At 51.5% G+C, this 25,965-nt stretch overlaps 11 protein-coding genes across 11 annotated transcripts; 2 read left to right on the forward strand and 9 right to left on the reverse strand.

Moving 5' to 3' along the window:
* Nucleotides 1-749: 749 nt before the first annotated feature.
* On the reverse strand, nt 750-1,556 carry N7468_006633 (pyruvate transporter MPC1; the record flags this gene model as incomplete). Its single annotated transcript, XM_058475929.1, has 4 exons — nt 750-872; nt 912-1,074; nt 1,177-1,249; nt 1,484-1,556. 4 exons carry the CDS (start codon nt 1,554-1,556, stop codon nt 750-752), a joined length of 432 nt encoding a protein of 143 aa, XP_058328819.1.
* An 854-nt stretch (nt 1,557-2,410) lies between these two features.
* On the reverse strand, nt 2,411-3,449 carry N7468_006634 (small nuclear ribonucleoprotein-associated protein; the record flags this gene model as incomplete). The annotated part of the gene is made up of 5 exons (XM_058475930.1): nt 2,411-2,524; nt 2,616-2,669; nt 2,741-3,145; nt 3,210-3,281; nt 3,423-3,449. 5 exons carry the CDS (start codon nt 3,447-3,449, stop codon nt 2,411-2,413), a joined length of 672 nt encoding a protein of 223 aa, XP_058328820.1.
* Nucleotides 3,450-3,519: 70 nt separating this feature from the next.
* N7468_006635 (uncharacterized protein) lies at nt 3,520-3,849 on the reverse strand (the record flags this gene model as incomplete). The annotated part of the gene is made up of 1 exon (XM_058475931.1): nt 3,520-3,849. One exon carries the CDS (start codon nt 3,847-3,849, stop codon nt 3,520-3,522), a length of 330 nt encoding a protein of 109 aa, XP_058328821.1.
* A 58-nt stretch (nt 3,850-3,907) lies between these two features.
* N7468_006636 (60S ribosomal protein uL5) lies at nt 3,908-4,515 on the forward strand (the record flags this gene model as incomplete). Its single annotated transcript, XM_058475932.1, has 2 exons — nt 3,908-4,311; nt 4,389-4,515. The coding sequence occupies 2 exons, from the start codon at nt 3,908-3,910 to the stop codon at nt 4,513-4,515; spliced, it is 531 nt and encodes a 176-aa protein (XP_058328822.1).
* Nucleotides 4,516-5,709: 1,194 nt separating this feature from the next.
* On the reverse strand, nt 5,710-6,202 carry N7468_006637 (uncharacterized protein; the record flags this gene model as incomplete). Its single annotated transcript, XM_058475933.1, has 2 exons — nt 5,710-5,949; nt 6,059-6,202. 2 exons carry the CDS (start codon nt 6,200-6,202, stop codon nt 5,710-5,712), a joined length of 384 nt encoding a protein of 127 aa, XP_058328823.1.
* A 1,500-nt stretch (nt 6,203-7,702) lies between these two features.
* Nucleotides 7,703-11,343, reverse strand: N7468_006638 (Pyruvate carboxylase; the record flags this gene model as incomplete). The annotated part of the gene is made up of 2 exons (XM_058475934.1): nt 7,703-7,813; nt 7,870-11,343. 2 exons carry the CDS (start codon nt 11,341-11,343, stop codon nt 7,703-7,705), a joined length of 3,585 nt encoding a protein of 1,194 aa, XP_058328824.1.
* A 2,148-nt stretch (nt 11,344-13,491) lies between these two features.
* On the reverse strand, nt 13,492-13,746 carry N7468_006639 (uncharacterized protein; the record flags this gene model as incomplete). The annotated part of the gene is made up of 1 exon (XM_058475935.1): nt 13,492-13,746. One exon carries the CDS (start codon nt 13,744-13,746, stop codon nt 13,492-13,494), a length of 255 nt encoding a protein of 84 aa, XP_058328825.1.
* Nucleotides 13,747-14,928: 1,182 nt separating this feature from the next.
* On the reverse strand, nt 14,929-20,363 carry N7468_006640 (uncharacterized protein; the record flags this gene model as incomplete). The annotated part of the gene is made up of 7 exons (XM_058475936.1): nt 14,929-15,282; nt 15,347-18,919; nt 18,975-19,568; nt 19,625-19,996; nt 20,071-20,097; nt 20,234-20,254; nt 20,301-20,363. The coding sequence occupies 7 exons, from the start codon at nt 20,361-20,363 to the stop codon at nt 14,929-14,931; spliced, it is 5,004 nt and encodes a 1,667-aa protein (XP_058328826.1).
* A 955-nt stretch (nt 20,364-21,318) lies between these two features.
* On the reverse strand, nt 21,319-21,960 carry N7468_006641 (uncharacterized protein; the record flags this gene model as incomplete). Its single annotated transcript, XM_058475937.1, has 1 exon — nt 21,319-21,960. One exon carries the CDS (start codon nt 21,958-21,960, stop codon nt 21,319-21,321), a length of 642 nt encoding a protein of 213 aa, XP_058328827.1.
* Nucleotides 21,961-23,544: 1,584 nt separating this feature from the next.
* Nucleotides 23,545-23,896, forward strand: N7468_006642 (LysM peptidoglycan-binding domain-containing protein; the record flags this gene model as incomplete). The annotated part of the gene is made up of 2 exons (XM_058475938.1): nt 23,545-23,659; nt 23,736-23,896. The coding sequence occupies 2 exons, from the start codon at nt 23,545-23,547 to the stop codon at nt 23,894-23,896; spliced, it is 276 nt and encodes a 91-aa protein (XP_058328828.1).
* Nucleotides 23,897-24,098: 202 nt separating this feature from the next.
* N7468_006643 (uncharacterized protein) lies at nt 24,099-25,215 on the reverse strand (the record flags this gene model as incomplete). Its single annotated transcript, XM_058475939.1, has 3 exons — nt 24,099-24,343; nt 24,414-24,760; nt 24,815-25,215. The coding sequence occupies 3 exons, from the start codon at nt 25,213-25,215 to the stop codon at nt 24,099-24,101; spliced, it is 993 nt and encodes a 330-aa protein (XP_058328829.1).
* Between the last annotated feature and the right edge of the window lie 750 nt (nt 25,216-25,965).

The raw sequence follows: 25,965 nt of genomic DNA on the forward strand, positions 1-25,965 counted from the left end.
CCGTTCCTGTCAATCTACCTAGTATGTTGCATAAACAAGGAGTTTTCCATATTGAACATCTTCCCACTTCAAAGTAGAAGCTTCGGCTTCCTCATGATCTGAGGACCATGCTGTTTCCTAAATACGGTAGTAGGATGGTATAGTACTTCTGGTCAGCAAATTCCCAGGCATGATACATTCCCAATGACAGAGATGGAGCCTTAACCTTAGAGTAGGTACCTTGGTTGAGGGGGGGGGGGTTGTTTTGTATTTTTTTTTAATTTTTCTGATAATTTGCTCCCGGCTTCTGGCTGAGCATTCGGGTTTTCCTGGCGATTTAAGTTCTGTGATGTTTGGCGTGGTGACTTTGATGTATTTTTGACAAAATTGTACAGCAGATAATCGTCAAGGGGAGTTGAGCTCAGTTCGGCGGTGGTCATGCTCCGTAGTCATCTAAGCTCCCTTGGTACAAATTTGAATGCAGCAAACTTTCCGTTGTTCCAGCATGCTTTGAGAAACCCGAATTGATTCAATAGATCTATGTACAGTGGCCGAGTCAAGCACAATGAGTCAAGAATGAATCCGTAGCTTACCAGCCCAAACCACCAGCTCTTTGGTATCGTCCTCTATCAGCGCCCCATTAGTTGTTGCGATAGATTACCATCTCTTCCATCTCCGGAATACAAAAACACTGGTCATTCAAACCAGACGTGCGATGGAGTTAGATTATGTGAGTCGATGTCGTAATAGCTTTTGTAGAATCCGACTCTTTACGCACCAGCCTCAGCAGCCTGGGCACCCTGCTTAGCCTTCTCGGCGAGCTGCGCCTCACGTCCTCCCCAGCTATAACAAACCGAGTCAGCACCAAATCCCAAGAATACAAACCAGAGTGTCTGTACGCAGGGCATGCGACGAAAGGGGCGGGGTTAAACGTACTTCCAGTAGGCGAGATAACGGTATCCCTGGGTAGTCTGAGCACCGAAGTTGGTCAAGTGGCAAGCAAACAGAAGGTAGTTCTTGGGGGTGACAGCCAAAGCGTAGCGCATGAAAGTAGCGGCGTAAAGGATCAGAGCGCCGGTCATGGGACCGGAGATACTGCAGGGGTGAGATTAGTGAGCGGTCCCAAAAAGGGAGCTGATAAGCTCAGGATGGCTTGGGGATTGGGGATATCCCCTGATTAAGGACCGTTATACATACAGCTCAGCATCCTTCTGAGTGTCCATCACCGCAGCCAAAGGAATACCGAAGTTGGAGGCCGGGCCCCAGAAATCTGCAGGAATAAGCAATGTTAGCAGCGTGATCGTAATCTGCGGCATGCCCAGATTCGTAATGACAGAACAATGAATAAACAGTTGTGTGATCCTTCTCCAACCTCAACAGCCACTGTGGAACCCCATTTCAAATGCTGGTTCCATTACTCGAAACTCGAGGCATTGTTGTTGCAGCCGATCTCGGTACGGAAATGGCAGGAAATTCGGGGAAGAGATTGAACATGGATACGTACGGGTTGAGCAGAGGTAGTCCGTCACCTTGTTGGAGCGGATCTTGGCGTTGATTGCCTTGATAGCGGCGGCCATGGTGACAGTTTCTGGGCGAAGGAAACTTGGGGAAAGGTCGCGGTGAGGTCGAGACGGGGTTTCATGGCGGAATCGAGTCGATGCAGAGCCGGCGTCGGCCCCATGTCACGTGCCCGGTGACTGGATCCTTTCCCCTACTTTGTCAGGTACAACTTCTCAGATAATAGGGTTTGACGATGTGAAACGAAGGCGCTCTTTCTTTAACACTAGTAGTCTTTCCGATATTTGAGTAACTAATTATGAGACTTGGACGTGGAATGTGAGGACTTGAAGCTAGGAATAGGATGTATGTGAACTATATATCTGGGGGTCCACCTATTGCCGCTTGTCAGGGCAGATCTTATCTTGAACTAGGATCGCCCATTACCTAGGTGTTCAAGTCACAGATTTTTCTTCATCCAACTTGAACTTGGAAGGCATCCGACACAGCCCCGCAATGTTGCAGTTTCATGAAAAAAGAGGTTCAAAGAGCAACAGCGTGACCAACTCTGGAATGGAACCTGTAAGTTCCAAGGTTGAACTCCGTTGGAGTACTCACTAGCATTGGCATAGCGTTGCTACCCCGACCGCTCTGCACATGAGCGAACCTCGCAACGTTCCAATGTCTATTGTAAACTCGAAGAACATTGAATTCGTTAGCCTATCAAATCACCAAACCTCCTGGGAGGTTACAGGGCCTGCGCCTGAGGCAGCTGCCTAGGTCCGTGATGACAAGCAATACTTCCTGTCACGAGTCCTTACTTTGAATAACATAGGAGTTCCAAGGATGTAGAAAAGCTCAAAATATCAACTAGATTTTTAATTGCTGATCCTTTACGCCACTACCTAGCGCTTCCCTGTTTAGTCAAACTTTGTCATATCTTGCTTGCACTTGGTATCACGCGATAGAAGAGTCCTGTCTTCTCCCAGCTTAGAAACATGAAATCATCGGCCACCGAATCCTGGGGGAGGGTATCCACGTCCCTGGCCTGGAGGCTGGAAACCCGGGGGAGGGAAGGATCCAGCTGAACATGAAGTGTTGTTAGAGGTGGTCGCAGCGAGGGCTCGAGGAGAACTTACGTGGGCCGCCCGGAGGAGCTCCTGGCGCAAATCCTGGAGGAGGAACGAAACCAGCTAAAAAGAAAGAAAAGAAAGGCATGAGCTTTAGCAAAAACTAAGGGGGGGGGTTAGGACAGATAACTCACGAGGACCACCTGGGGGTCCGCCACGGCCGGCGAATCCAGGAGGGGCACCGGGAAAACCACCGGGAGGGAAGCCTCCAAAGCCACCGGGGGGTGCAGGACCGCCGACGCCAGCAGCTGGGCCACTGAGGCCAATCGGCAGGCCACGACCAGCGGGCTTGCTGATACCGGGCCCGGTAGAAAGGGTGGCAGCACCACCACCGCCAGTGTTGGTACCGAGACGAGCAGAGGGGTCGGCAGGGGAGGACCATCAACAGAGCAAGAGACAACCTGGGCGCCACGGATGATGGCGAGGCCCAGAGTGCGCTTTTCTTCCACTTCTACTTTCTCGTTGGCTCCGGCGGGGGTCTTGTTCTTGCGCTTGAGACGGCGGAACTCTTCTGTGTCGGCGAGAACGAGGTTCATGTGCTGTAGGGAGGTATCGTTAGTTTTCAACCTTGGAGAAGACAGGGTAGCGGGCATTAACGCGGACCTTATCAAAAGCTAGCATTTGACCGATCATCTGTCGGCCATCGTTGAGGGTAATGCGCATGCGGTAATTGATCTAGTCATGTTAGGATTCCCAACAACCGAGATTTGGGTGTTGTTTCTTGGACTCACGTAGTTGATCTAGAAAAAAGAAAACCGCAAGTTAGCCTGTGCCATTGAGCGTGTGAGGAGCTCACACAGAAGAATCAGGACATACCATCTTTCCCTGCTTGTTAGTAGCCATGACCAGCTACGACGCGCACGAATGCGACTTGAGGTCAAAAAAAGAAGGTTCCACGGCAAAGCACGAAGCTTTATTTGCTGGACGGGATCGCGCGATGGGGGTTACGAGAATTCGTGGAGAAGCTAGAGCTCTGCTTTGGCGCGTTGTCTAGACTTTGAAGTTCCCAACTGGGAGCCGCTGACTCATCCACGTATTTTTTTTGGCCTCCTCCACCGCCCTTATCGGGTCGACCCCATATCTGTCGACCGTTGATCACCTGACCCTCTCGCTTCGCTTCAGAGTCACCTGACCGGCGGCCACGGTCCCGTGATTGTGGAGCCCACACACAAACCGCTTTTACGGTTTTCTTTAGATTCTCATCTCGTCGACAACCTCCACGCCCAACACACCCAGTCGCCATGGTAGGTTCCCAGCACTCGCTACAACCACCCAATATCTGTTGCAGACTCTAATTAGCGATGCAGTCGGACGCCAAGGACAAGTCTTCCAACCCTATGCGCGAGCTTCGCGTCCAGAAGCTCGTGCTGAACATCTCCGTCGGCGAGTCTGGTGACAGACTTACTCGTGCCGCCAAGGTGTTGGAGCAGCTTTCCGGTCAGACCCCCGTCTACAGCAAGGCCCGCTACACCGTCCGTACCTTCGGTATTCGTCGTAACGAAAAGATCTCCGTCCACGTCACCGTCCGTGGCGCCAAGGCCGAGGAGATTATCGAGCGTGGCCTCAAGGTCAAGGAATACGAGCTCCGCAAGCGCAACTTCTCCGAGACTGGCAACTTCGGTTTCGGTATCTCCGAGCACATCGATCTGGGTATCAAGTACGACCCCGGTATTGGTATCTACGGCATGGACTTCTACTGCTGCATGTGCGTTTTCCCCTCTATATGCCATCGGCATCTGGTTCTCACAGTATGCCATGAACTAACAATTTTGTCTTTTTTAGGACCCGCCCCGGTGAGCGTGTCGCTAAGCGTCGCCGCGCGAAGTCCCACATCGGTGCCAGCCACAAGATCACCCAGGCCGAGACTATCAAGTGGTTCAAGAACCGCTTCGACGGTATCGTCCGGTAAATGCCTCAATGAAATGAGGAAGCGCGGGGGGTGTTCAAATCTTGTGATTTACGATGCATCGAAGGGAGCCAAAAATTTCTTTCCGCAAAAGGAAACAAGAAAAAAACCAAAAACTAGGCCCAGGACGGACCCATGATAAATCCCAACCGGGCTCCTGATCTCTGCGTCGGATAATGGTGTTCTGAACCCTTTCTTATCTTTTTTTTTTATTCTATCACGGCAACTCAGGATAGGCGTGTTAGAGACATGAATCTACAACCACTTCACAAAAGATTTATTTCTCCTTTTCACAATGGAGGCTGCACGAGAGGGTGTTGTTTTCCGCATAACCATTGGTGAAAAGAGTGGCTGGCTCGGACTTGTCTGATGCCGCCATGACTCGCTTGATTCCGTTTCGACTGGATCAAAGAGTCGGTCTCCCATAAGTTTCTTATGTGGAGTACCAATTGGCCTATCTCCGTTTGTTGCTGTCTACACCTGATGCCGTTCTTGCGTAGTCGTAGATTGTAGTGGTAGGATGCCCAGCTGACAAGGTGGCATAGTTGGCCACTAGTTCTCACTCCTTCAGATACCCATTGGCATGAGTGTAATTGTCTCACAGGCATGCGTCTGCTCTTATCTGATCGACATTATCTTGTTCCTTTATCCACCTTGGTGAGCCAAAACCCGGTGGTAGGTTGAGGCTCTTGGGAATTGTCTCGGGATTACCCCACTGTTCGGTTTGACTTGCAAGAGCAACTTGAAGTTTACCACAAAATACCTCTATATTGGTATGGTCTTGTGAAACAAATTACCTCCCCTCGAATGGCCCATGGGCATGATGTCTATGTCTCCATATTCATAGAAGACCAGCGGTACTCGACAAGCCTACTCCAAGTTGGACACAACCACATGGTCTACGGTTTGAATAAACCGGCGTATTCTATTATCTGGCCTCTCGATAAAGGAGGAATCTATTTATCTATCTAGTCCACCAAAACCGAAACTTCACCAAAGACAAATCGTTCTACGTAATACCTTGATACCTCTACCTGGACTAATACCCAGCTCAAGGTCTACTAGTGAGGACTACCATTCTACAGCTACCAAAGACGGGTATAACACTTGAACTCAAAACATAACTGCCATACTGAGCATCAAATTTCAAATCCATCCTAGTGTAATCACATGTGCCCCCCCAAAGAAACCCGAACCCTACTTTCCGCGCGTATACCCATCCCAAAGCTTCGAAAACATCCCTCCCTTCGCCAGCTGCTCCGAATAACTCTTTCTGCGCGCCGCCGCATCCGGATCCGTCGACTCCCGCTTCTGCGTATGCAGGTTCGAGAATAGCTGGGTCCCCGAGGAGGCGCTTGAGCGGCGTCGCTCAGACAGCGTCGGGAGGTACGGTTCGTTGGTGGCTGCACCGGCTGAGGAGGCGGAGGCATCGGATTCCTAGTCCTATTAGCTTGTTGCTTGCATTTCATTTGCTTTGCTCTATCTTTGGGGTTGGGGTTGGTTGTCTTTCGGTGAGTCTCGAGCCGGTTTGGGACTTGGGACTTACACGGCGGGCAGCGATCATTTCTGGCGTTGGAGCCCATGGGGCCTTTGTAGTGGGTGACTTTGGACCACCGGGCACCCAGACATTACCGTGTTCATGACGGTCGCCTGGCTGGCCGCGCCAGTAGCGCGGAGAGGAGTCGGACATGTTGGATAGTTCGAAGAGGACGTAGTCCGTATCGATATTTATCTTGGTTGATATCAGTTAATGTTTGAGAAGACTAGAGCAATTCTCCTCAATGGAGAAAGATTCCTCGTCACAGGAGATCAGAAATAACTGATGGGATTTTGGGAAAATGCGTGACTGTATAGGAGGGGTTGATGTCACGGGGGGAGGTAAGATAGAAGACGTCATGGATGTGGTATGCGGGAATGAGCCATGGGCGGGGGGATACTTGTCTGATTTGGACGAAGGGGAAAACCAGTGGTTGGGTAGAGAAGGTATTATAGGAACAAAAAGGACGTACCTGGTTGAAACTACTTGTGGTGTAGATGGATGCAGGAGGGAGGGGGTTATAGCCTAGTTATAAGAACGGCGACTTATTAACCACAGAGCAAAAGAGGGGGACAGAGTCATATGGCGCAATCCTCCAGGGATCCAATACTGTCGCGTGCCACTGTTTGCAATTATTGGCTCGATCTGGCATGATCTCTGATTTCTTGAGGGGTTTACGTATTGCAGAACCTAATGAGTAGCTGTCAGAGAGGACATGTGCTGATCTCCCGAATTACTATAGTAATAGTGAGTCGGAAGCTAATGAAGGCAATCCAGACAGATAATCCTTTGAGTAATCCAGGTAGCCTCACTGGCAGTAGCTGCAATGCTAACCCCCGAAAGTGGAGCTGCGCCTTGACGTAAGACGAAATGCGGGGAAAGCTCCATGGCAGATTGAATTCTAGATCGTCAACTACTGCCTAGGCGGAGACATTTCGAGCCTGTAACTCGAACAGCTGTAGTAGCTGTCGCAGATTGGAAGATCATGATTAATGCGTAGTTAGCTAATGGTAGCCCGCAAGAGCAGTTTCGCGAGTCAGCAAAGTGATAACTATAGTAGCAGCGAGGTACCCATGAATTGAGAGCATTGGGACTAAATTCCCAAGCTCTATAAGAGGATTGTAGCTATTGGACTTGCGACAATGGTAAGCCCCACAGTGACAAACATAGCCTGGATAGAATCCCAATGAGCAGAGGAAGTTGCTTCGGACTAGGGAGGATCGGCTAGCAATGACAAGTAGATATAAATGTTATATACCCCCCACTCGTATCTGGATATTTCCAGTACCTTTATCCCAGTCACGAAGCTTTGGAGAATCAATGATAGACTTCAAGGAGCTCTATAGAAGAACCTTGTACAACAATCTCGAAAAGCTCCAAGTAGTGACTACGATCTCCCTAGATAGCCGTCATCTGGCCTACCTCAAGGGAAGCCGAGTTGGTGGGAGCAAGTTAAACAATAGAGGAAACAGAAATCCATTTATCGAACCTAATAGAGCCAGGAACCAAGAATCCCACCGGAAGAGGAAAGAAAAAAAAAGCAAGAAAGACACGGGAAGATATGGATAAAGCCATCGCTGTAAATGATCGTTCACATCGCGCATGAAAGGTACACCTCTTTATACAGAAGCAAACCAATTTTCATTGTCACTTTTACGCAGCCTTGCCGATCTTGCAGACCAAGTCTTGGCCGTCAACAGAGTCTCCCTCCTTGACCTGGAGGCCGGAGACCACACCGCTGTGAGGCGCAGAGATAACCATTTCCTATACAAAGTTAGTATCAATTGCAAGCGGGCAAGCGAGGAACAGAAAAAACCTACCATCTTCATGGCGCTCAGCACCGCAATGGGGTCACCCTTCTTGACCTCGTGGCCATCGTGGACGCGGATCTCCACAACAACACCGCTCATGGGAGCACCCACTTGGCTGCTGTCGGAAGCGTCGGCCTTGGGACGGGCGACGTTGTCGACAGAGGCCTTCTGGTCGTCGACGGAAACTTGGCGGACTTCACCGTTGACCTCGTAGAAGACCTCCCGCTGGCCGGTCTGCTCGGACAGGGGGCCGATGGCCAGGAGCTTGAGAATCAGCACCTTACCCTTCTCCAGCTCAACGTGGAATTCCTCGCCGATCTCGGGGCGGGCCAGGAAATAGCGGGTGGGCAGCACCGAGAGGTCACCGAACTTGGCGACAAACTTGCGGTAGTCCTCGTAGACCTTGGGGTACATAGCGTAGCTGGCAACGTCGCACTCGGTAGCGGAGCCGAATTTCTCCTTGATCTCGGCCTTGATCTTGGCAAGGTCCAGGGGCTCCAGGAAGAGACCGGGGCGCTTGTCGAGCTTGCGGCGGTTGCGCAGGGCCTTGGACCGCAAAGGCTCGGGGAAGCCACCGAAGGGCTGACCCATCAGACCCTCCAGGAACTCCAGGACGGAGCCCGGGAAGTCGAGCTGGTCGGCGCGAGCGACAACATCTTCCGAGGTAAGCTTGTTGGAGACCATGAACTGGGCAAGGTCACCGACGACCTTGGAGGTAGGCGTGACCTTCACAATATCGCCAAGGAGGTCATTGGCGGCCTCGTAGGCCTTCTTGGTCTCGGCCCACTGCTGGCCCAGACCGAGCTGGCTCGCCTGGAAGATCAGGTTGGTCAGCTGGCCACCGGGGATCTCGTGCTCGTAGACCTCCGGGTCGGGACCGGTGAGACCGGCCTCGAAGGGAGAGTAGAGAAGGCGAAGCTGAGCCCAGTAGGTGTCAAGGGCACGGATATGGGTGAGATCAAGGTTAAGGTCCTGCTCGGTGCCCTGGAGAGAGGCCAGGATGGCACCAATGCTAGGCTGCGAGGTCATACCCGACAGACTGTCAGTGGCGGCATCGACGGCATCGGCACCAGCCTGGGCACAGGCGATCATGGAAGCCACACCCGTACCGGCCGAGTCGTGAGTGTGGACGTGAATGGGGAGGTCAGGGTAGCGCTCGCGGATAGAGCCGACCAGCAGGCGAGCGGCCTGGGGCTTGAGAACACCAGCCATGTCCTTGATGCCAAGCACGTGTGTGCCCAAAGCGACAATCTTGTCCACCAAAGCCAGGTAGTACTCAAGGTTGTACTTCTTCTTGGGGTTCAGCATATCACCACTGTAGCACACAGTGGCCTCAACCACACCGCCCGCCTCCTGGACAGCCTTGATGCCAACCTCAAGCTGGTCGATGTCGTTGAGAGCATCGAAGACACGGAAGATGTCCACACCGTACTTCTTGGCTTGCTTACAGAAGTGGTAGATGGCGTTGTCGGGAAGGGAAGAATAGGCGACACCGTTGGCACCACGCAGCAGCATCTGGAAGGGAATGTTGGGCACAGCCTTGCGGAGCTTGCGCAGACGGTCCCAGGGGTCCTCGTAGAGGAAACGCATGGCGACATCGAATGTAGCACCACCCCAGCACTCCAGGGCATACGCATTCTCGAGAGCGTGACTGGTCTCGTGGGCAATGTTCAGCATGTCAATGGTACGCACACGGGTGGCCAGCAGCGACTGGTGGGCATCACGCCAGGTGGTGTCCATGAGCAAAGTGCCTTTGTTCGATCGAACGGCCTTGGCGAACGCCGCGGGGCCCTCCGTGTCGATGATGTTCTTCCATCCCTTGAGGCTGGGGGAAGAGACATCGATGGGCTTGCCCGAGGCATCCTTGAGGATGGGCTTGATGATCTCGCCCTTCAGCTTGGGCTCGCCGATCTGACCCTTAATGCTACTGCCGTTGACAGCGAGGTCACCGAGGTAGGACAGAAGCTTCTGAGCACGGTTCTGCGAGCTGACCAGAGCAAACAGCTCGGGGGGTATCGTCGATGAAAGTGGTCCAGCAAGTACCATCGATGAAGGTGGGGTGGCTAAGCAATGAAGCAAGGAAGGGAATGTTGGTCTTAACCCCACGGATACGGAACTCGACCAGGGCACGCAGCATCTTGCGGCGGACGATCTCGTAGGTAGAGCCACGGCAAGAGCACTTGACCAGCATAGAATCGTAGTGAGGAGTGATGATGGCACCGGCGAAACCGTTGCCACCGTCCAGACGGACACCGTTACCACCCGCGGAACGGTAGACCTCGATCTTACCAGTGTCGGGGAGAAGCCCTTGGCCGGGTCCTCGGTGGTGATACGACATTGGATCGCGAAACCGCGAGTAGAGATGCGGTCTTGGGTCAGGCCCAGCTGCTCAAGAGTAGCACCCGCGGCGATCTGAATCTGGGCAGCCACGATATCAATACCCGTGATCTCCTCAGTGATAGTGTGCTCGACTTGGATACGGGGGTTGATCTCGATGAAGTAGTGGCGGTTCTGCTGGTCAACCAAGAATTCGGCGGTACCGGCGTTGCGGTACTTGACTGACTTGGCAAGCTTCACAGCATCGGCGAGAATCTTGTCGCGAACCTCGATAGGAAGATCCTTGGCGGGAGCAATCTCCACGACCTTCTGGTGACGACGCTGGACGGAGCAGTCCCGCTCGAACAGGTGGACGACATTGCCCTGGTTGTCACCAAGCAGCTGGACTTCAATGTGCTTGGGTTTGTCGAGGAATCGCTCGACGAAGACCGTGCCGTTACCGAAGGCAGACTTGGCCTCCGAGGTAGCACGCTCGAATGAGTCACGTAGATCGGCTTGGTTCCGCACCACACGCATACCACGACCACCACCACCGAAGGCGGCCTTGATGATGATGGGGAAGCCGTACTCATCAGTGAAGGCCTTAATGTCCTCGTACTTCTCCAGCGGGTTCTCGGTACCGGGGACCACCGGGACGTCACACTTGATGGCCAGCTTACGGGCTGACACCTTGTCACCCAAGCTGTCAATGGTTTCGGGAGTAGGACCGACGAAAACGATTCCAGCCTTCTCGACATTTCGGGCGAACTCGGCGTTCTCCGACAGGAAACCGTAGCCGGGATGGATCAGGTGCACGCCGTGCTCCTTGGCGATCTTGATAATCTCGTCGCCGGCCAGGTAAGCGCCGACGGGGGTATATTGACCGCGGTGGCCGATCATGTACGCCTCGTCGGCCTTCTGACGGTGCATACCCATGCGGTCTTCGTAGGAGAAGACGGCGACAGTCTGGAGGGACAGCTCGTGAGCCGTACGGAAGATACGAATGGGGATTTCACCCCGGTTGGCCACCAAGATCTTCTGGAAGTGCATAATGGTGGAGTTAGCACGCAGACGCCGGTGGACGGAGTCCTGGTGCTGCTGGTGATGGTCCTCGACCATCTCGGAGTCATCGATCGCCTCCTCGGGCTGGCGATGCGGGGCAGCCATTGTGCAGAGATCGAACTACAGCTATCTTTAGGAAGGGGGCGACCGTCAGCAAGTTGCGCTAAGACCTTGAATGCAACGCCTCTAGCATATACGAAGCAATTGAGGACAGGACGCAGAAGACGGACGGGCAGTGACTCACTATATGAAAGCTTTGGGTTTGGCAGCTCTTGCGGATAGAACGCCGGACGGGAACCCCACCGGTTTCGGTTCGCTATTACAAGGAGAGAAACTCTGCCACAGATGGTTCCACTCAAGAGTTTCTGCAGGGGAGGGTAGGAAGGGAAGTTGCAGAAGATGACTGGGGAAGGGGGGGGGGTGCTTCCGATAGATAAAGATAAAAATTAAGAGGGGACAGTGCTGCCAGTGATCTGCAGTTTCCGAGGCGGAGTTGAGTACAGGAATGAGGTAACAGGTACTTCGTTCACCGGTACACCGGGACCTTCCAAGGATTCGCCCAGGCTTGATAGCTTTGCTTTTGACAGAATCGTAAAACAATTTTCTGGGTCCTCCCCCAAAATTGACAATCAGATCGCCTAAGATTATCCTGCGGGTATTGGGAGGTACTGGGGTTCTGAGCTACTAATTGTTCCGCGGCTTAGCCGCTTATTTGGCCCTCACAAGTCGGCTTGGTCAGGAATCCCCGCCATCCTCGGACACGATAAGAATACGCGTTTCCCCTTGAGTCCATTTAGGACCCCCAGACTGTCACTGACGAGATCTCCCGACTAAGCTCATATTATCCACGGCTTTAGATCGGGTGGAATAGGTGGAAGCACCCGGTACAGGACAACCTCGGGCCCTCGGGGCCCTCATGGGCTCATGGGGAAAGTAGCGAAGAAGGTCTAGTCTCCTAGACAGCCCCTCCCGAGACAGGACGGATATCAGCGGGAAACCTCAACCCTTGGGAGCAACCGCGGGGCAAATTCGGAGAACTCTCGATCCCTACGAACACGAACTGGTCGCAGCCAATCATGCCAGAAGTATCTCCCATCTGAAGGGGAATCTCGCCAGGCGGAAAGGCCCTTGACCTCGGGGAAAGTCATTCCGAATTCCCTCATTTCCTTGTCCTTTCCCTCTTCCTGCCTTTCTAACTGGAAGATTTTGCCCCGAATGGTCAAGCTGAGCTGTGGTTCCGGTCAAGAATTCGTCCTGGTCATGCGTCCCAATCTCTAGAGGAAAGGATCTGTGGTTCGGGCCCTCCAAGCCCTTTTTGCCATGTGCCTGACTTTGCCCTGAAGCTCCCCACCTCCAATTGCCCGATTTCATAATTTCACAATTTCGCAATTTTCCTGATCAGATCTACCTGTAGAACATTGCCAATCTAGTAAATCCAGTGCGGCAGCCAGGTACTGCTGCTTGGCGTAGCGGTGATCTCCCGCCCAGGTATGACAGTGTTGATTTTTCTTTGGTAGCCAAGCAGCCAAGCAGCCAAGAGCCGTGGCTGTAATTCCTGCTTGTAATACCTGCAAATCGGCTGGCATTTGGCATTCTGAGATAAACCCTACCCGGGTAACCCAGTAGAGCACATCATACTCCCCCGTTCCCGTCGTCAGATCTAGACACGCACTCCCCCCACGCGTCCACTCGTGCCCATCGCTTCAGACACTACGGTTAAACCTCCCGATCTCCATCTATGACGTGTACTAGTTAAAACCGTAATAGTTGGCAAAGCTGGCAAATCTTAACCCGAAACCCGATATGCAGGATCGCCTGCCTATCCTCTGCCGTGGCCGACCGCCTAAGAATATCCCTGTGTACGCCCCGCTAGCGACCCCTTATCAGCTCTCGAGCGTCTGCCATTCGGCGGTTTCAAGCGACCCTCGTGCATGGATGATGCGGTATTTCTCCACCGGAGCAGAGCCACTTGGCTCTAGCATTCGATCTGAATACCCATGTCCCCACGGGAAAAGAAGCCCATATCAATGATCCCTGTAGCTATCTATCCCACCTTCAGCCATACACAAAAAAAAAGCTGCTTTCTCCACAGGATAAATCATTCTCCGTCAGATCTCCATATGACTGAGCATCTCGGTCCCCCGTGTAATACCAGATATACGAGTATATGGGACGAGAGCTACGAAGAGAGGTCTAGATAATTCCGCAGTAAAGCGAACCCCGTGACCGCAAGAGTGGAACACCATAGCTCGCCTAGCAGATCGATATTTGGCACATGCCCTGGCACCCGCCGTATACACCCCACCGGCCTGAGGAAATCCACCCACTGTTGTGCCAAACCGCATGCTGAATTGCCTCCACGGGGAACGGGCGCTCGGCATGCTGGTAAGACCGACGAAGCCAGAGAACGTAACCGTCTGGCTTCAGAGAGACGGCTGCGGAGAAGCTGCATGGCTGGACAGGGGCGGCTTGGAGCATTGCCAAGATCTCGGCCCCATTGTCTCTCATTAGTACGAGTGATCTACCGATAAGGGTGGTAGATAGTTTCTGCAGACCGGTGAGAAAGATGGGGTTACGCGTTGCAGGGGTTTGGTCTTTTGTCTGCCATTAGATAGTGCAAGGATCCGGGAGGCTCCAGGCGCTTGGGGCGGAGTCAGTGTATTTCTAAAAATTCACATATTGCCGATTCGACTGACACTACTTAGTAGCAGTGGAGCCTGGCTGGATTAATGGATAAGACAGCTCGCGCCCTAGATCATCACCACAGTAGTTGCTATAGTACCTAGGTGCTCTCCGGGGCCTGAGAAAAGAAACTCATGAAGATCTGTAAGCATATCACCCCAAATTTTGAACCACCCGAAGACCACAGCAGCTCCCTATACACCAAACAAGGCACCAAGACCATGCTATAACTCCGAAACCGCCACAGCAGCCCGGCCTAGACCTGGCATATATGAACCTCCTTGAGACCGGTCGTACAAACTAGCAGAAGACACCGTCACATCAGGCTCTGGGCGTTGGATCTACGGCAGATCATTTGCTGGGCGGGCGTGTTGGATAGTCGGTGAGCCTTGGCGCGCTTGGCGCTTGCTACGTGAGGCTGGATCCGCAGCGTGCTGCCTTGGCGGGGCGGCTATGGGTTTGATTTTTCCGGGGTTGATTCATAGTTGCTACTAATTGGACATTTTTGGGAGCTGGGACTTTGAAGCAGAACGTGGTGGTAGGAGGGGAATACTGCTTTTATTTTGGACGGTTGTAGTCCGAGGCCGAGGCTCCATGGGAAAAAGGCAAGGTCTAGAGATGAACCATTACAAGACAGGGTGGTGACGTGGGATGAGAAGTCAGGTCGGATGGATGGAAAGCTTAGGAGATTCAGAGAGCACAGTATAGCTCTGTGGTTGATAAAGGAACGCAATGCAGATTACTATCAAACCAACCCAGGCCGAGGGGGGCAGAAGAGAACGCAAAACCGGTGGAAAATACATTGGATAATAAAAGAGAACAAATTAACGGACCATCATGAAAGTCCTCCTATGGCACATCTCTCCGCCCGTCCATCTAACCCCGGAGTCTCATGACTTTTGCTGCACACCAAAGGGGTCATCACTTCGCTTTATGGTACACATAAAAGAAAAAAATCGAGCAAGAAACGGCGCATGACAAACATATGAGGGAATCGTTGCATCAGTCTCAGAAAGCCCGGTAGCCGGTGGCCTGGGGAGTGAGGCCGTTGACTTGCCCGTACGGCGCAGGGCTGGCTGATGGCCCCGGGCCTTGGGTAAGCATGAGACGCGAGCCACCCAGAATAGGAGTGTTGTCTTCCTCGGTCTTCTGGCTCTTCTCCCTTAACTTGCGCTCCTCGTTGTCCTTCTTCAGGGTCTCGATGGCCCGGGTCTGCTCGCAGAGGAAGTTGATCATGAAAGGCATGGTGAAGTCATGCAGGCCCTTGCGCCATGAAATCTCCATGATCACATCGGGGCGGATGAGGTCGTAGCAAGCGTAAAGCATACCGACGTAACACTCACGGCTGCCAATATCCACAAACTATAGTAATTATTGTTAGTTGACAATGTTCAAAGGTTGAGGTAGGGTTGGCGTTTCCACTTACGTAGCGGAGCAACTCTTCAACAATCTCAGGCTTGGCAGACATAGCGGCGGTCTCGATAGCATCCTTGTAGAGCTTGTCTTGCTTAGACAAAGCAATAGACTTCTCCCAGCGCTTGTTGTTGCGGTAGATGCTGGCGGCGATCTGGCGGAAGAAGATGAGGTCGTGCTTCTCCAGGCGTTGAGCAAGATCAACGGCATCGAAATTGTCGTAGTTGTCCACGGAGTCACGGAGAGTCTTGTAGTCCTCCTCCTCGATCAGAAGCTCATTGATAGCATCGTTCACAGCTCGCTTGTTCTGGGTCTGCACATTGAGCAGGAAGGGCTTGATCAGAGGGATGTTATCGGAGCTCTGGAAGATGCGCACAACACGGTTGACATCGATGCGAGGAGTCAACACTTGGAGGAGATCGGTGATCAGAAGGGGCTGCTCCTGCAGGTAGAAATTGAGCGAGCGGTAGTAGATCTCCAGATTGGCAACCTTGACGATGATATCCTTGAAGGAGTGGTGTTCCCAGGCATCAGCGGCGCGCTCCATCATCGCGAGGGCAGCGTTGTCCCACTCATCGTAGTGGCAGTACAGGAAAACAAGTTCGGGCCACAGGTTGGCCTCCTCGCAAGCACGGATCATCTTGGGGATGTTGATACGGGACCAGAAAAGCTTGAGGTGCTCCATGACACGGTCCGGGTGGTACTTCGACAAGGCAATGCCCAGCTCGGTGAACATACCCATGTGAGCACGCTCCAGACCGAGACCAGCCTCCAAGACAGCAATGAGCTCATCGAAGTAGCCGTTGCGCTCGTATTGGCGGACAAGAGTTTGAAGTTCCTCGGCGTGGACGATGAGGTTAAGACCGCAGATCTGGGCAAGGCGGAACTCCTTCTTCTCAACACAGGCCTCGTTGACCTGCTTCCAGACCTTGACGCTGTTAGCCTTGCGGGCGCAGTCGACAGCGGCTTGGTACTCTTCAAGATGGACCAAGGTGGTAGCAAGCTTGGCCCAGTTGGAGATACTGGAGTAGAAGATCTTGGCAGCCTGGTGGTAACCCTCCTCGTAAGCCTTGTCACCCGATGCTTCGATGTCTGCAACGTTGGTAGAGCGAAGGAAGTCCTCGAGCTCAGGAAGCTGGTCAAGGCGAGCAAGGGAGAATGCGAGAGCGGTGTCGATAGCGGGCTCACGCAGGGTCTTACGGGCCATACGAAGGAACTTGACGAGGTCCTCATCCTTACCAGCATGGGTGGCGGTCTCGATGACCTCGGCGTAGTTGGATGGGTCAGCGGCACGAATGTAAGACTCGATAGAGTCGGTGACGCGAAGACCATCGAGCTGGGCCTTGGCAACCTTGCTCCAGACATCAGGGAGCTCCACACGCTCGGCAAACTCCTGTGCCCGGTCGATGCTGACAATGTTCTCAATAAGGACGCTGACGGCAGCCAAGTAGTTGTTGACCTTCTTGTAGATCTCGAAGGCCTCCTCGTACAGACCAACGCTGATACACATCTCAGCAATCTCATCAGCAGAGAACTCGTTAAGCTGGTGAATGTAGTCCATCAGACGACCCTTATCAGCCTTGGCAGCCGTCAGCATCAACAAGTTCTGCAAGCTAGTGTTGTCACTGAAAGGTGAGGGCTCCAGGATAATCTTTTCGAGCAGCTCGATCAGTTCACCAGGAAGATCGGCCTCAAGGAAGCACTTGACGGCAACAGAGACCTTGTCAGGCTCAGTGGACTCGGGAACGGCGGTGGCAACAACCTGGTCCACCAGGGAACGACGGTGGATGTTGGACTCCTTCAGCACGAAGTGCCAGACCTCTGGATCAGCACGCTCGACAAGGTAGCGAGCTTGGGCACGGTACATGGAGTTCTCGTTGGTGATGTTGATGAGTTCCAGGTCATTTTGACCCTTGCGGTAGGCGATGTACGCGAGATTGGGGTCACGCTTCTCACAGTACTTTCCGACAATGAGAGTATCGTAGAGATCGTTCTCCTTAAGGAACTTCTCGGGATTGTTGTTGCTGTCAATGTAGATCTTGGCAAGAGCGTTGTAGACAGCTTGCTGCTGGTTGCCAGAAGCCAGAGTAGCCTCAAGGAAAGGTAGCAGCAGCTTGAGACGGTTACGGTTCTCAACCTCGGACACGAGCTCATCGATAGGGATGACGGATGGGTTGACAGTAGCGAGAAGATTTTTGATGATGTTCTCATCACAGTCAACATCCAAGAGACCCCCGACAACAGCAGGGGCACGGGATGGGTTGACATTCTGCACGTAAGTCTCGATGGACCGGAATTGCTGGTTCTGGTAAAGGTAAAGAACCAGATCATGGATGAAGTTGAAGCGGTCGCAAACGATGATCAGAGGAAGCTGCTCGCTGAGGTTAGCCTCCTTGAGGAAGTTCTTGACCTTCTCTGGGTTGTAGTAGTTGCTCTCGCGACAAATACGCTCGACCTCGGTAAGCTGGCCGTTAAGAGTGGCAGCCTCGATGTACTTGTAGTGCACCTCGGGATCCTCGCTCAGGTTGACGATACTGCCAAGGTAGTAGTACAAACCCTCAGCAGTGCGGTACTTCTCCAACAAGTCGATGAGGCGGTTAGGGCCCAGAAGATCGGAGAACTTGATAGCAATCTGGACAACGGCCTGCAAGTTCTGGCGGATGTTGGCCTCGAGCATGGTGTCAAGGCAATCCAGAGTCTGTTCAACAGACAAGCGGCCGAAGTAGTTCATCAACCACTCGGGGCTCAGCTTGTCGGTGCGTACGATGTTACGCTTGATGACAGAGGGATCGTCCGAGTTCTCGAGCGCACGTTGAATAAGCCCAGCACCCTCACAGAGACTGGCGATGCGAGCATGATCGTAGTGAGTGAAGATCTCGTTTCCAAGAATGGCATCAGCTACCTGAGGAGCGTTGATCAGGTTCATTTCAAGCAGACGAGTCTGCAGGTTTCCTTGTTCAGGCTTGTTGTCCTTGAGGGCATCAAGGAGGAAGGAAGTAGCTTGCTGAACCATGTTCTGGGACATGAAGACATCCACAACGCGCTCGAGGTCAACCAAAGAACCGGACTCCTCATTGGCCAACTGAGTAGCAAACTCAGCACCCTTCTCGGGATTGACACGAACAATGTGCTGGAGAAGTTGAGTGTAGTCAGGCTGGTATCCAACCTCCTTAGAGTAGGTAAGGATCTTGTCAAACTGTCCGGTCTCAGCAAAACCGGCGACAGCCTTATGAGGAACATTCGCCTTCAGGTACACGTCGAGAGCGAGACCCATGTCGTATGGTCGGATGATGTCTCCGAGTTCCTCTGAGGCCTCCAGCTTATTCTCACGCAGCCACTTCTCCAGCAGGTGCTTTCGATTCTGTTGCAGCACAGGCCGGACAAGCTCCACACTTTCGTATCTGTTCAAAGTTCCCTTATCCAGAAGCATACCGAAATATTGCAGGATGACAGACATCTGTCCAGTCTGAGGGGCAGACTTAAAGCGGTTGATGGTCTCGGGAGTACGAAGGAAGCCACGAGGAGAGTTGGCAGCGACCTTAGCAGCCTCACCATAGTCACCCTGAGCAATAAAGTTGTCAAATTGCTGTTGGTAGAGGTGGTCAACACCGGGGGAGACCAGCACGCGAAGCGAGCTTCACGGCAAGACCGGACATAGCAGGGTTGCTCATCAAGTAGTTGATGATGTTGTTCTCATCGACGCTGACAGCGAGGACCTGTCCCTTACGGTTAAGTCCCACAAGGCCAGCACCGTCCGCGTCGGCAGCAGTAGTGAAAATAGTCTCGCTGGAGATACGGTTCATGAACAGACAGGTGCCAGTCTCCAGGTCGTAAAGGTGGATGAATCCATATTTAGTGACAAGATACACAATGTCATATTTGGTGGACACCTGCATCGCCACGGGGAAGTCATTGACGGCCTCCTGGGGGAAGAAGACCTCCACGGCCTTCTTTTGGAATCGTGGATTGGGTTCTTGGTGGTCGATCTCTGCAATTTGTAACTTGGCACCAGTAGCGGTTCGCACGGCGAATGAGAAGAGGTGGTGTGGTAATGGAGAGCCTTCGACATGAATAGAAGCGAATGCTGCAGCGTGACCCTCAATGAATTGCGAAATGCCACGTTCCTTCGAGTATAGCTGCATTGAGCCCACGACGCGGCCCTGTTGTTGGCTGATACCAACCACGACCATCCACTTCTCTTCGGAGTTGACGCGGTAATTGATGATTTGGCACCCCTAAGAAACATCAAGTTAGTCAGTCAATTCGCATAATACAAAGCCCTTCAACGTACCGAGAGGTTGGGAAGTCGATCGAACATCTTCACGGGGGACTCCTGTGCAGTGTCGTAGACGTCCCAGTGGTACACTGCGCTATCAGTTACCAAACCCAAAGACCTCTCACTGAACCACTTCCAGTAAACGATATCTTCATTCATCACGGCAGACTTGAGCTTCGCCTTTGCGCCGAGGTCGAATATCTGGATTGTGCGGCCCTGGGCCTTGAGGGCGATGATGTTCTTGGTCCAATGCATGATGGCGCTATCGGCGTTAATGGGTCGGCGCATGACCTCATTGTTATTTTTGAGGTTGACGATGATGACTTGTGGCTTCTCATCTTCGTTGAGCTTCTGGCGTACACAGACATAGTGGTCGGATTCGAGGGTCTATGATGCGGCCATCGCCGGTCAGCTCTTGCCCCCGCTGTCTGTTTATTTTAGGTTGATGAGGGATTACCTACACATGACGTGAAGCCAATGGAGGCAGGCTGTAATTGAGGAAATAGGTTAGTCAAGTCGGCCAACAGATAACAGGTGTCCGCTTGGGCGCGCGTCCGGGAAAGCCGGGCAGCCCGTTGTCGCGTTGCAGAACCCTGGGGGCTAAGTACAGGTAGGGAAACGAACCGCGATGCCAACCTCGGTCAACTATGAAAAGATTCTGATTAGCCATTGAAACCAAGAGATGGAGTACCATGATGGACGCGGATATGCTCACATTGACCAGCTCCGTAAACTTGATGGGAAGTGCCGCCATATTTACTTAGGCCGCAGCACGACCTAATGCACCCAAGTGAACGCCCAAAGGAAATAGAGAAATTAGGGAAAGGAGAGGAAGCAACTCTGCAAGGAGGAGTCACGAAAGAGAAGATGAAGAAGTATAAGAAAGGAGGAGGGGGAGTCAAGGGAATCTGAGGAAGCGGAAGTGACCTCAGGAGGTCCGCTGTTGTCCTTGCTGAGGTGTCGCTTATGGGGGGAATGTCACGTGACAAGGGGCGTCTGGCCCGCATCGCGGATGGAAATTTGTATGAAATGATTGGCGTCACGGCCCCCACTTGCTTTCTGCGGGCTATAAATGGCAGTGGGCACGTTCTGACTTTAATGGGGCTCTACTCCGGAAACTCATAGTAAGACCATGTTCATGTGTTGCCTAAAACTGCCTCGTTAATTATCTGTATACGGCCACTACGAACCGTACTTGCTGCTTGAAGTCATTCACACACCAAACGGTGGCAATATCCTTCACTTTGCTATAACTTCATTAGTTACAGAGTTCTGATAATGTCACTCCTAGTTCTCTAGTTCCCTTGAACATTGCCTATCTGGAAAGTTCCGTAAGCGTTATTCTAGGATCACGGAGACCTAACTGCTGCGATCTAGCAGTCACCACAACTAGGCGGTATTAGTTGGGAAAATCTAGCACAGTCACCAGGACGTCTAGGAAACCTGGCTTGGCATTATCTTATTCGCTCGCAGTTAAGGCTCGAACCTCTGTATGAACAGACATAGAAAAAGCGCAGTCATGTAGGACTAGACACTATTATATAATAGGCGTAGCTTTCATAGGATCATTAAGAGGAAAATAGACATTTATTGGAGTAAGGCAGGTTAGATTCAAATTATTTGTTTGGCATATGCCAAAGAACCTTCGGCTGTATATCACTGTAGATGCCACCGACCTATTAGGGAAATTCCATAACGGCCGGTCCGACTCAGTAGCCTTGTTGCGGCGAATACTTTCCTTGGCAGAGGTTACAATCGCAGTTCGAGGTAATGTACTGCAAAAATCCCCACATAGAACTGAGATAGTTTTGCTCTGCCCAGGTCTCAGTTTGAAGAGGTACCTCTACCCAGGCTTGATCTTTGGCATATGCTTGTGTGGCCATTGTCACAGAGAACTCATCCTGGTCATCATACGGATGCATAGTAAGCATACCAACTGAAATCGCAAGCATGTCCAGGATCTCTATCAGAATGCTGCGACTGATCTGGCTTACAAGCCGATATGTTGCCTTCCAGGGGCAGGAGTTGATGGATCCTTGGTCAGCTAATGCGGCATGCTCCGTAACGACTTCATGTTTCATGGGGACCCTCGTATCGGAATGAGCTGGCCGATGCAAGAGCTTATCACTTACCTCGAACATGACCATTTTGATCATCTCACATCTATTACGAAAACATTGACCGGAGACATTCCCTGGGCTAGTAAGGGTCTTGAAAAGCTCAACTTTGCCGCCATTCAGCTCAAGAATTTCAGCAATGTGCTCATTTGTGTGAAGATGAGTCTCTCGAGAGAGGGAGGCGAGACAAGCCCAGATGTTCTGTCGCTCGTTTTCGAATACTTCAGGATTCATGTTGCACTGGGTTGCAGCAAAGGCTATAATACGGATGACTAAAGGAACTCAAATAAGAAGCTAACGTGAGGCTATCCAGACCGTCAGACTGATGGCACCACTGTCTCAAACTTGGGATATCAATGAATTTCCATGCATATATGGAGGAAAGATACTGTTACTTATAACGAGGTCGCTGCACTGACTGTATAGGTTCAAAGGCTTTGTTTCAAAGCGTTTTGCGTAGTCGAAAAAGGAAGTAGAACCAACTTTCAGTATTCAGGCCAGCACCTCATGAGCATAAGGATACGTAGATCCTTTTGTCAATATAACATTGAATATATATAGGTACCAAATATCAAACAATGAAAGGGAAAACTTCCTTTTAATACAAAATTTGAGTTAGAAAGGGATTTCTGGAAATGAAGGGTGAAAGAGCCATTGCCTGGCCTACTAGCACCGGCAATAAGCTTAATATCAAGGTAGGGTTAAATGTCATTTATTGGGTACTGCCTCGGATGCCAGTGGGCTGACAATATGTCTACCACCTTTGTTGTATGTATGATACCCTCTTCTTTTCTACGGGCCGAGCTTGGCCCACATCAAGTAGCTTCTATGATTGAATGCTCAATCGCTTGTGTATGCAAACCGAATCTAAACATAGCCATGGAGTTATCTTGGTTGATTACATCAACTTAACTTGACAGCCCGCGCCGGAAATCATATGCTCAGTGCCGTTTAGGATACCTGTTCGGGCTAAGCAAAGAGATGCTCGCGTAATGTTTGATGTCTGGCGAAATTTATTTCAACTCTTGGCTGGAAATGGCCGCCCAGTTATCCTTTCGCAGAAATAGACTCTAAACAGCCCTAGCTCCCAATAAAGCGAGCTGCCTTATTTACTTGCTGGTCCAGGTTTTCAAGGGTTACACAAACCACCCGTGGACACTCTCAAATCCATCAGTCAGGCCACCCATGGCAAGTCACATTAGTTTACTCCTAGATACTGCGCTGGTTTCAGCAAATGTCATACCAATTCCATGCATCCATACGTCTGTGTTCCCACAAAAGGTGGTAATACTTGACCTTCTGGAGACAGTGGTTGTAGATCAACATGATGTAACAGTAGAACAGACCAGGGCTTTTGAACTTACAAGGCATCTTGCTGGCCAAAAACAGATGACCAGGGGCCCCGAAGGTTGAGACATAACAGCTTTTCCTCAATAAAAGGCTCTTGCTTGATATTTTCGGTGTGCTTTCCCTGTCAACTACTCTAACGTTACAGCGGTGAGCGCCTGTCACTTGTACAACGAGCAGGAAAAGGAGTCACGCATGTTACAATGCGGCACCCTCAAACGCTTCGACTACATGCTGTTCTCTTGTGAGACTTCTCCATAGTCATCGGATACTGGCATGTCAAATTACTTGGGGTTTCATGACAGTCTATAGATCAAACAGTGCACTTTGCTTCGAAAAAACTCAACTGCTCATCTCCTAACTTTCTGTGGCTATATAAGCTGCTTTCACGAGGTCCTCTGAAAACGTTACTCCCAGGTCAATCTCAATCAACAAAATCATAGCATCTACACAGCAAACTCATCTATCACAATGGTTGACTTATGCACATGGTTGCTCTGCACACTGGGTTTGGGCAACTTCGTCTTCTCTGCAGCAATACAAAAGGAGGAAATGAGCAAGAATAACGAAACAAAGTGGACGGGCTGTAAGTTGGATTGATAGGTGATGCGATCTCGAATGCTCACAGTTTGAAAAAGGCAATCTATATTATAAAATTCAAGATGGCGATACTTGCTGGGATATTGTCAACAGGAACGAGAACACCCTGACTGTCGGGCAACTTTTGTGCTGGAATCCAGATATCAACCCTCAGTGCTCGAACCTTATACCTGGGCACATTGTCTGTGTGGGATATTATGGTGCAGCGCCTCTGTGCACCTAGGGAAACTTGCAACCTTTGGAGCCTTAAGCACAGTGGGTGGCTTCTGCGAATGGTTGCGTCTCGACGTTCATCTCGTCAAAATAATTCGAGTTGGAGAAGCTGCTTATTTTGGGGGGGGAAAGGGAACTCCTCCGATTTTATATTCTTGGTCACTTATCATTGCGGCTCATTTGAACTAATTCTAAATCGACCTGTCACTCATTTACTTCTTCCAACTTCGTTCCAAAAGTTCCTTCATTGTAATTGGGTGTATGTCCGGGAATAGCTCATTTAGCCTATTCTCCTTTGGTAACTCAAACACGCCGTTGACTGTGAGCCGACTGACTAGCGCAGTTACCTCACGCATTTCCTCTTCGGAGTATTTGGTACCCGGGGGGTTGGGAGGTATGGTGACATTCCCCGCGTTGACCTGGTCTACGCTATCATAGGTCACTTCGAATTTGGTACCTGGACATTATTGCGTCAGTAGGTGGATATGACCGTGCGACGTCATTCTCGTTAAAGCTATCAGCCTTACCGGTAAACTCTTCGGCCATCTTTAAAATCTGGTTGTAGGTCACCTCGTCCCCGACGATGACACTAAACTCAGGCCACTCGTCAAGATCGAGTAATTTGACCAAATAGTTCGCCATGTCGTACGAGTATGTCGTACAGATCACATCGTCTCCGTTACCCGGGATGGCGGCCGAGTGCTTGGCGATGTTGATACCGAACGAATATGGCTGCAGATTTGATTGAATATTTGGCATGCCCCAGTAATCCATGAAGAATCCCGGAACGACTCGGGTAAATTGCAGAGAGCTGGACTTGAGTCTGTTTGCTGCATCAAGCCAGTACTTGATGCTTGGATCTATATGCAGTAGTCTAATGCGTTGTTAATCACCGACAAGGGAGGGAGGAGAGGGTCGTGGTACACACTCTTCGGTTTGGATAAAAGAAAATTCGCTTGGGATGAATCGCTTTGTGGTACGGGATTTCTCGGCCGCTTCGATCAGGTTCAACTGAGCCTGGCTGGTCTCATCGGAGACAAGGCCGATCGCGGAGACGATAGTATCGACATGGACATCCTCCAACACTCGGGCCATCGAGGGAATGTCATTGTAGTCGATCTGGACTCTTTGAAACCGAGATGATGAAAGACCCTGAATCGATCCCTGCACGTTCTTCTTAGCAATTTGTAAGTACTTAGCCCTTTCAAACCGGTCTTGTCTCACCTGCCGTGACAATACAATGACTTGGTGCTTGGGCTCAGAGACCAATCTCTCGACGATGGTCTTCCCCACACCTCCAGTACCGCCAGCTACCGCGATAACAGGCATGATGAGGCTATAATCTTGCCTTTAACTGAAAAGATATGGTCTATAGGAGGGTTCAATGATAGGCGCACTTGTCAGAGTGAAAACGCGCGCACACGCGCGGGAATCTAACCCCCGCGCTTGCCCCACCGAGCACGCCGGCCCTCATTGCCCTCCAATGACTTCATAGAATCGGGGATTTGCAGTGTAGATAGAATACAGACAATGATTGTGGTCCTTGCCTAATCCAGGATCCCCACTGGGCACGCTAGCCTTAGATTACTCACAGTAAATTTCTTATCGGGATATCGGGCTTCACCATCGGCGTCCATGACTAAGATCTCAGGTTGCCCCGAGGCTAAACCGCGATATAAAACCACTCTCCCCTCACCCCCACTTACGCTCGTATCACACCCCTAATATCTATTTTGAAGACCTTCCACGGACACAAGTCTTTGCCTGCAATCTCACTTTTACAATGTGCATGAAAGCTCAGTGCTCTACCTGCAGTAAGTGACAAGCGGGAAGGCTAGAGAAGAGGTGAATCTAACCAAGGAGTAGACAAAGCCACTTGGTTTGGCTGCGGCAGCCACATTCCATCTGTCATGGATTCCATCCCTGCAGATGAGTGGTGTGCCTGCACCCCGCAGGTTGAGAAGGATGGCAAGAAGTACCCACCCAAGGCTGCCAAGCCGGCCTGACTACAAGGTTGCGAAATTGCCTGAGTCGCTGGCGAAACATTGTGGAGGCTTGTTTATTGGAGATATGGCGCAA

Source organism: Penicillium chermesinum (assembly GCF_028974085.1).
Source record: "Penicillium chermesinum strain IBT 19713 chromosome Unknown utg000005l:1.0-4115287.0:1.0-4118363.0, whole genome shotgun sequence".
NCBI lineage: Eukaryota > Fungi > Ascomycota > Eurotiomycetes > Eurotiales > Aspergillaceae > Penicillium > Penicillium chermesinum.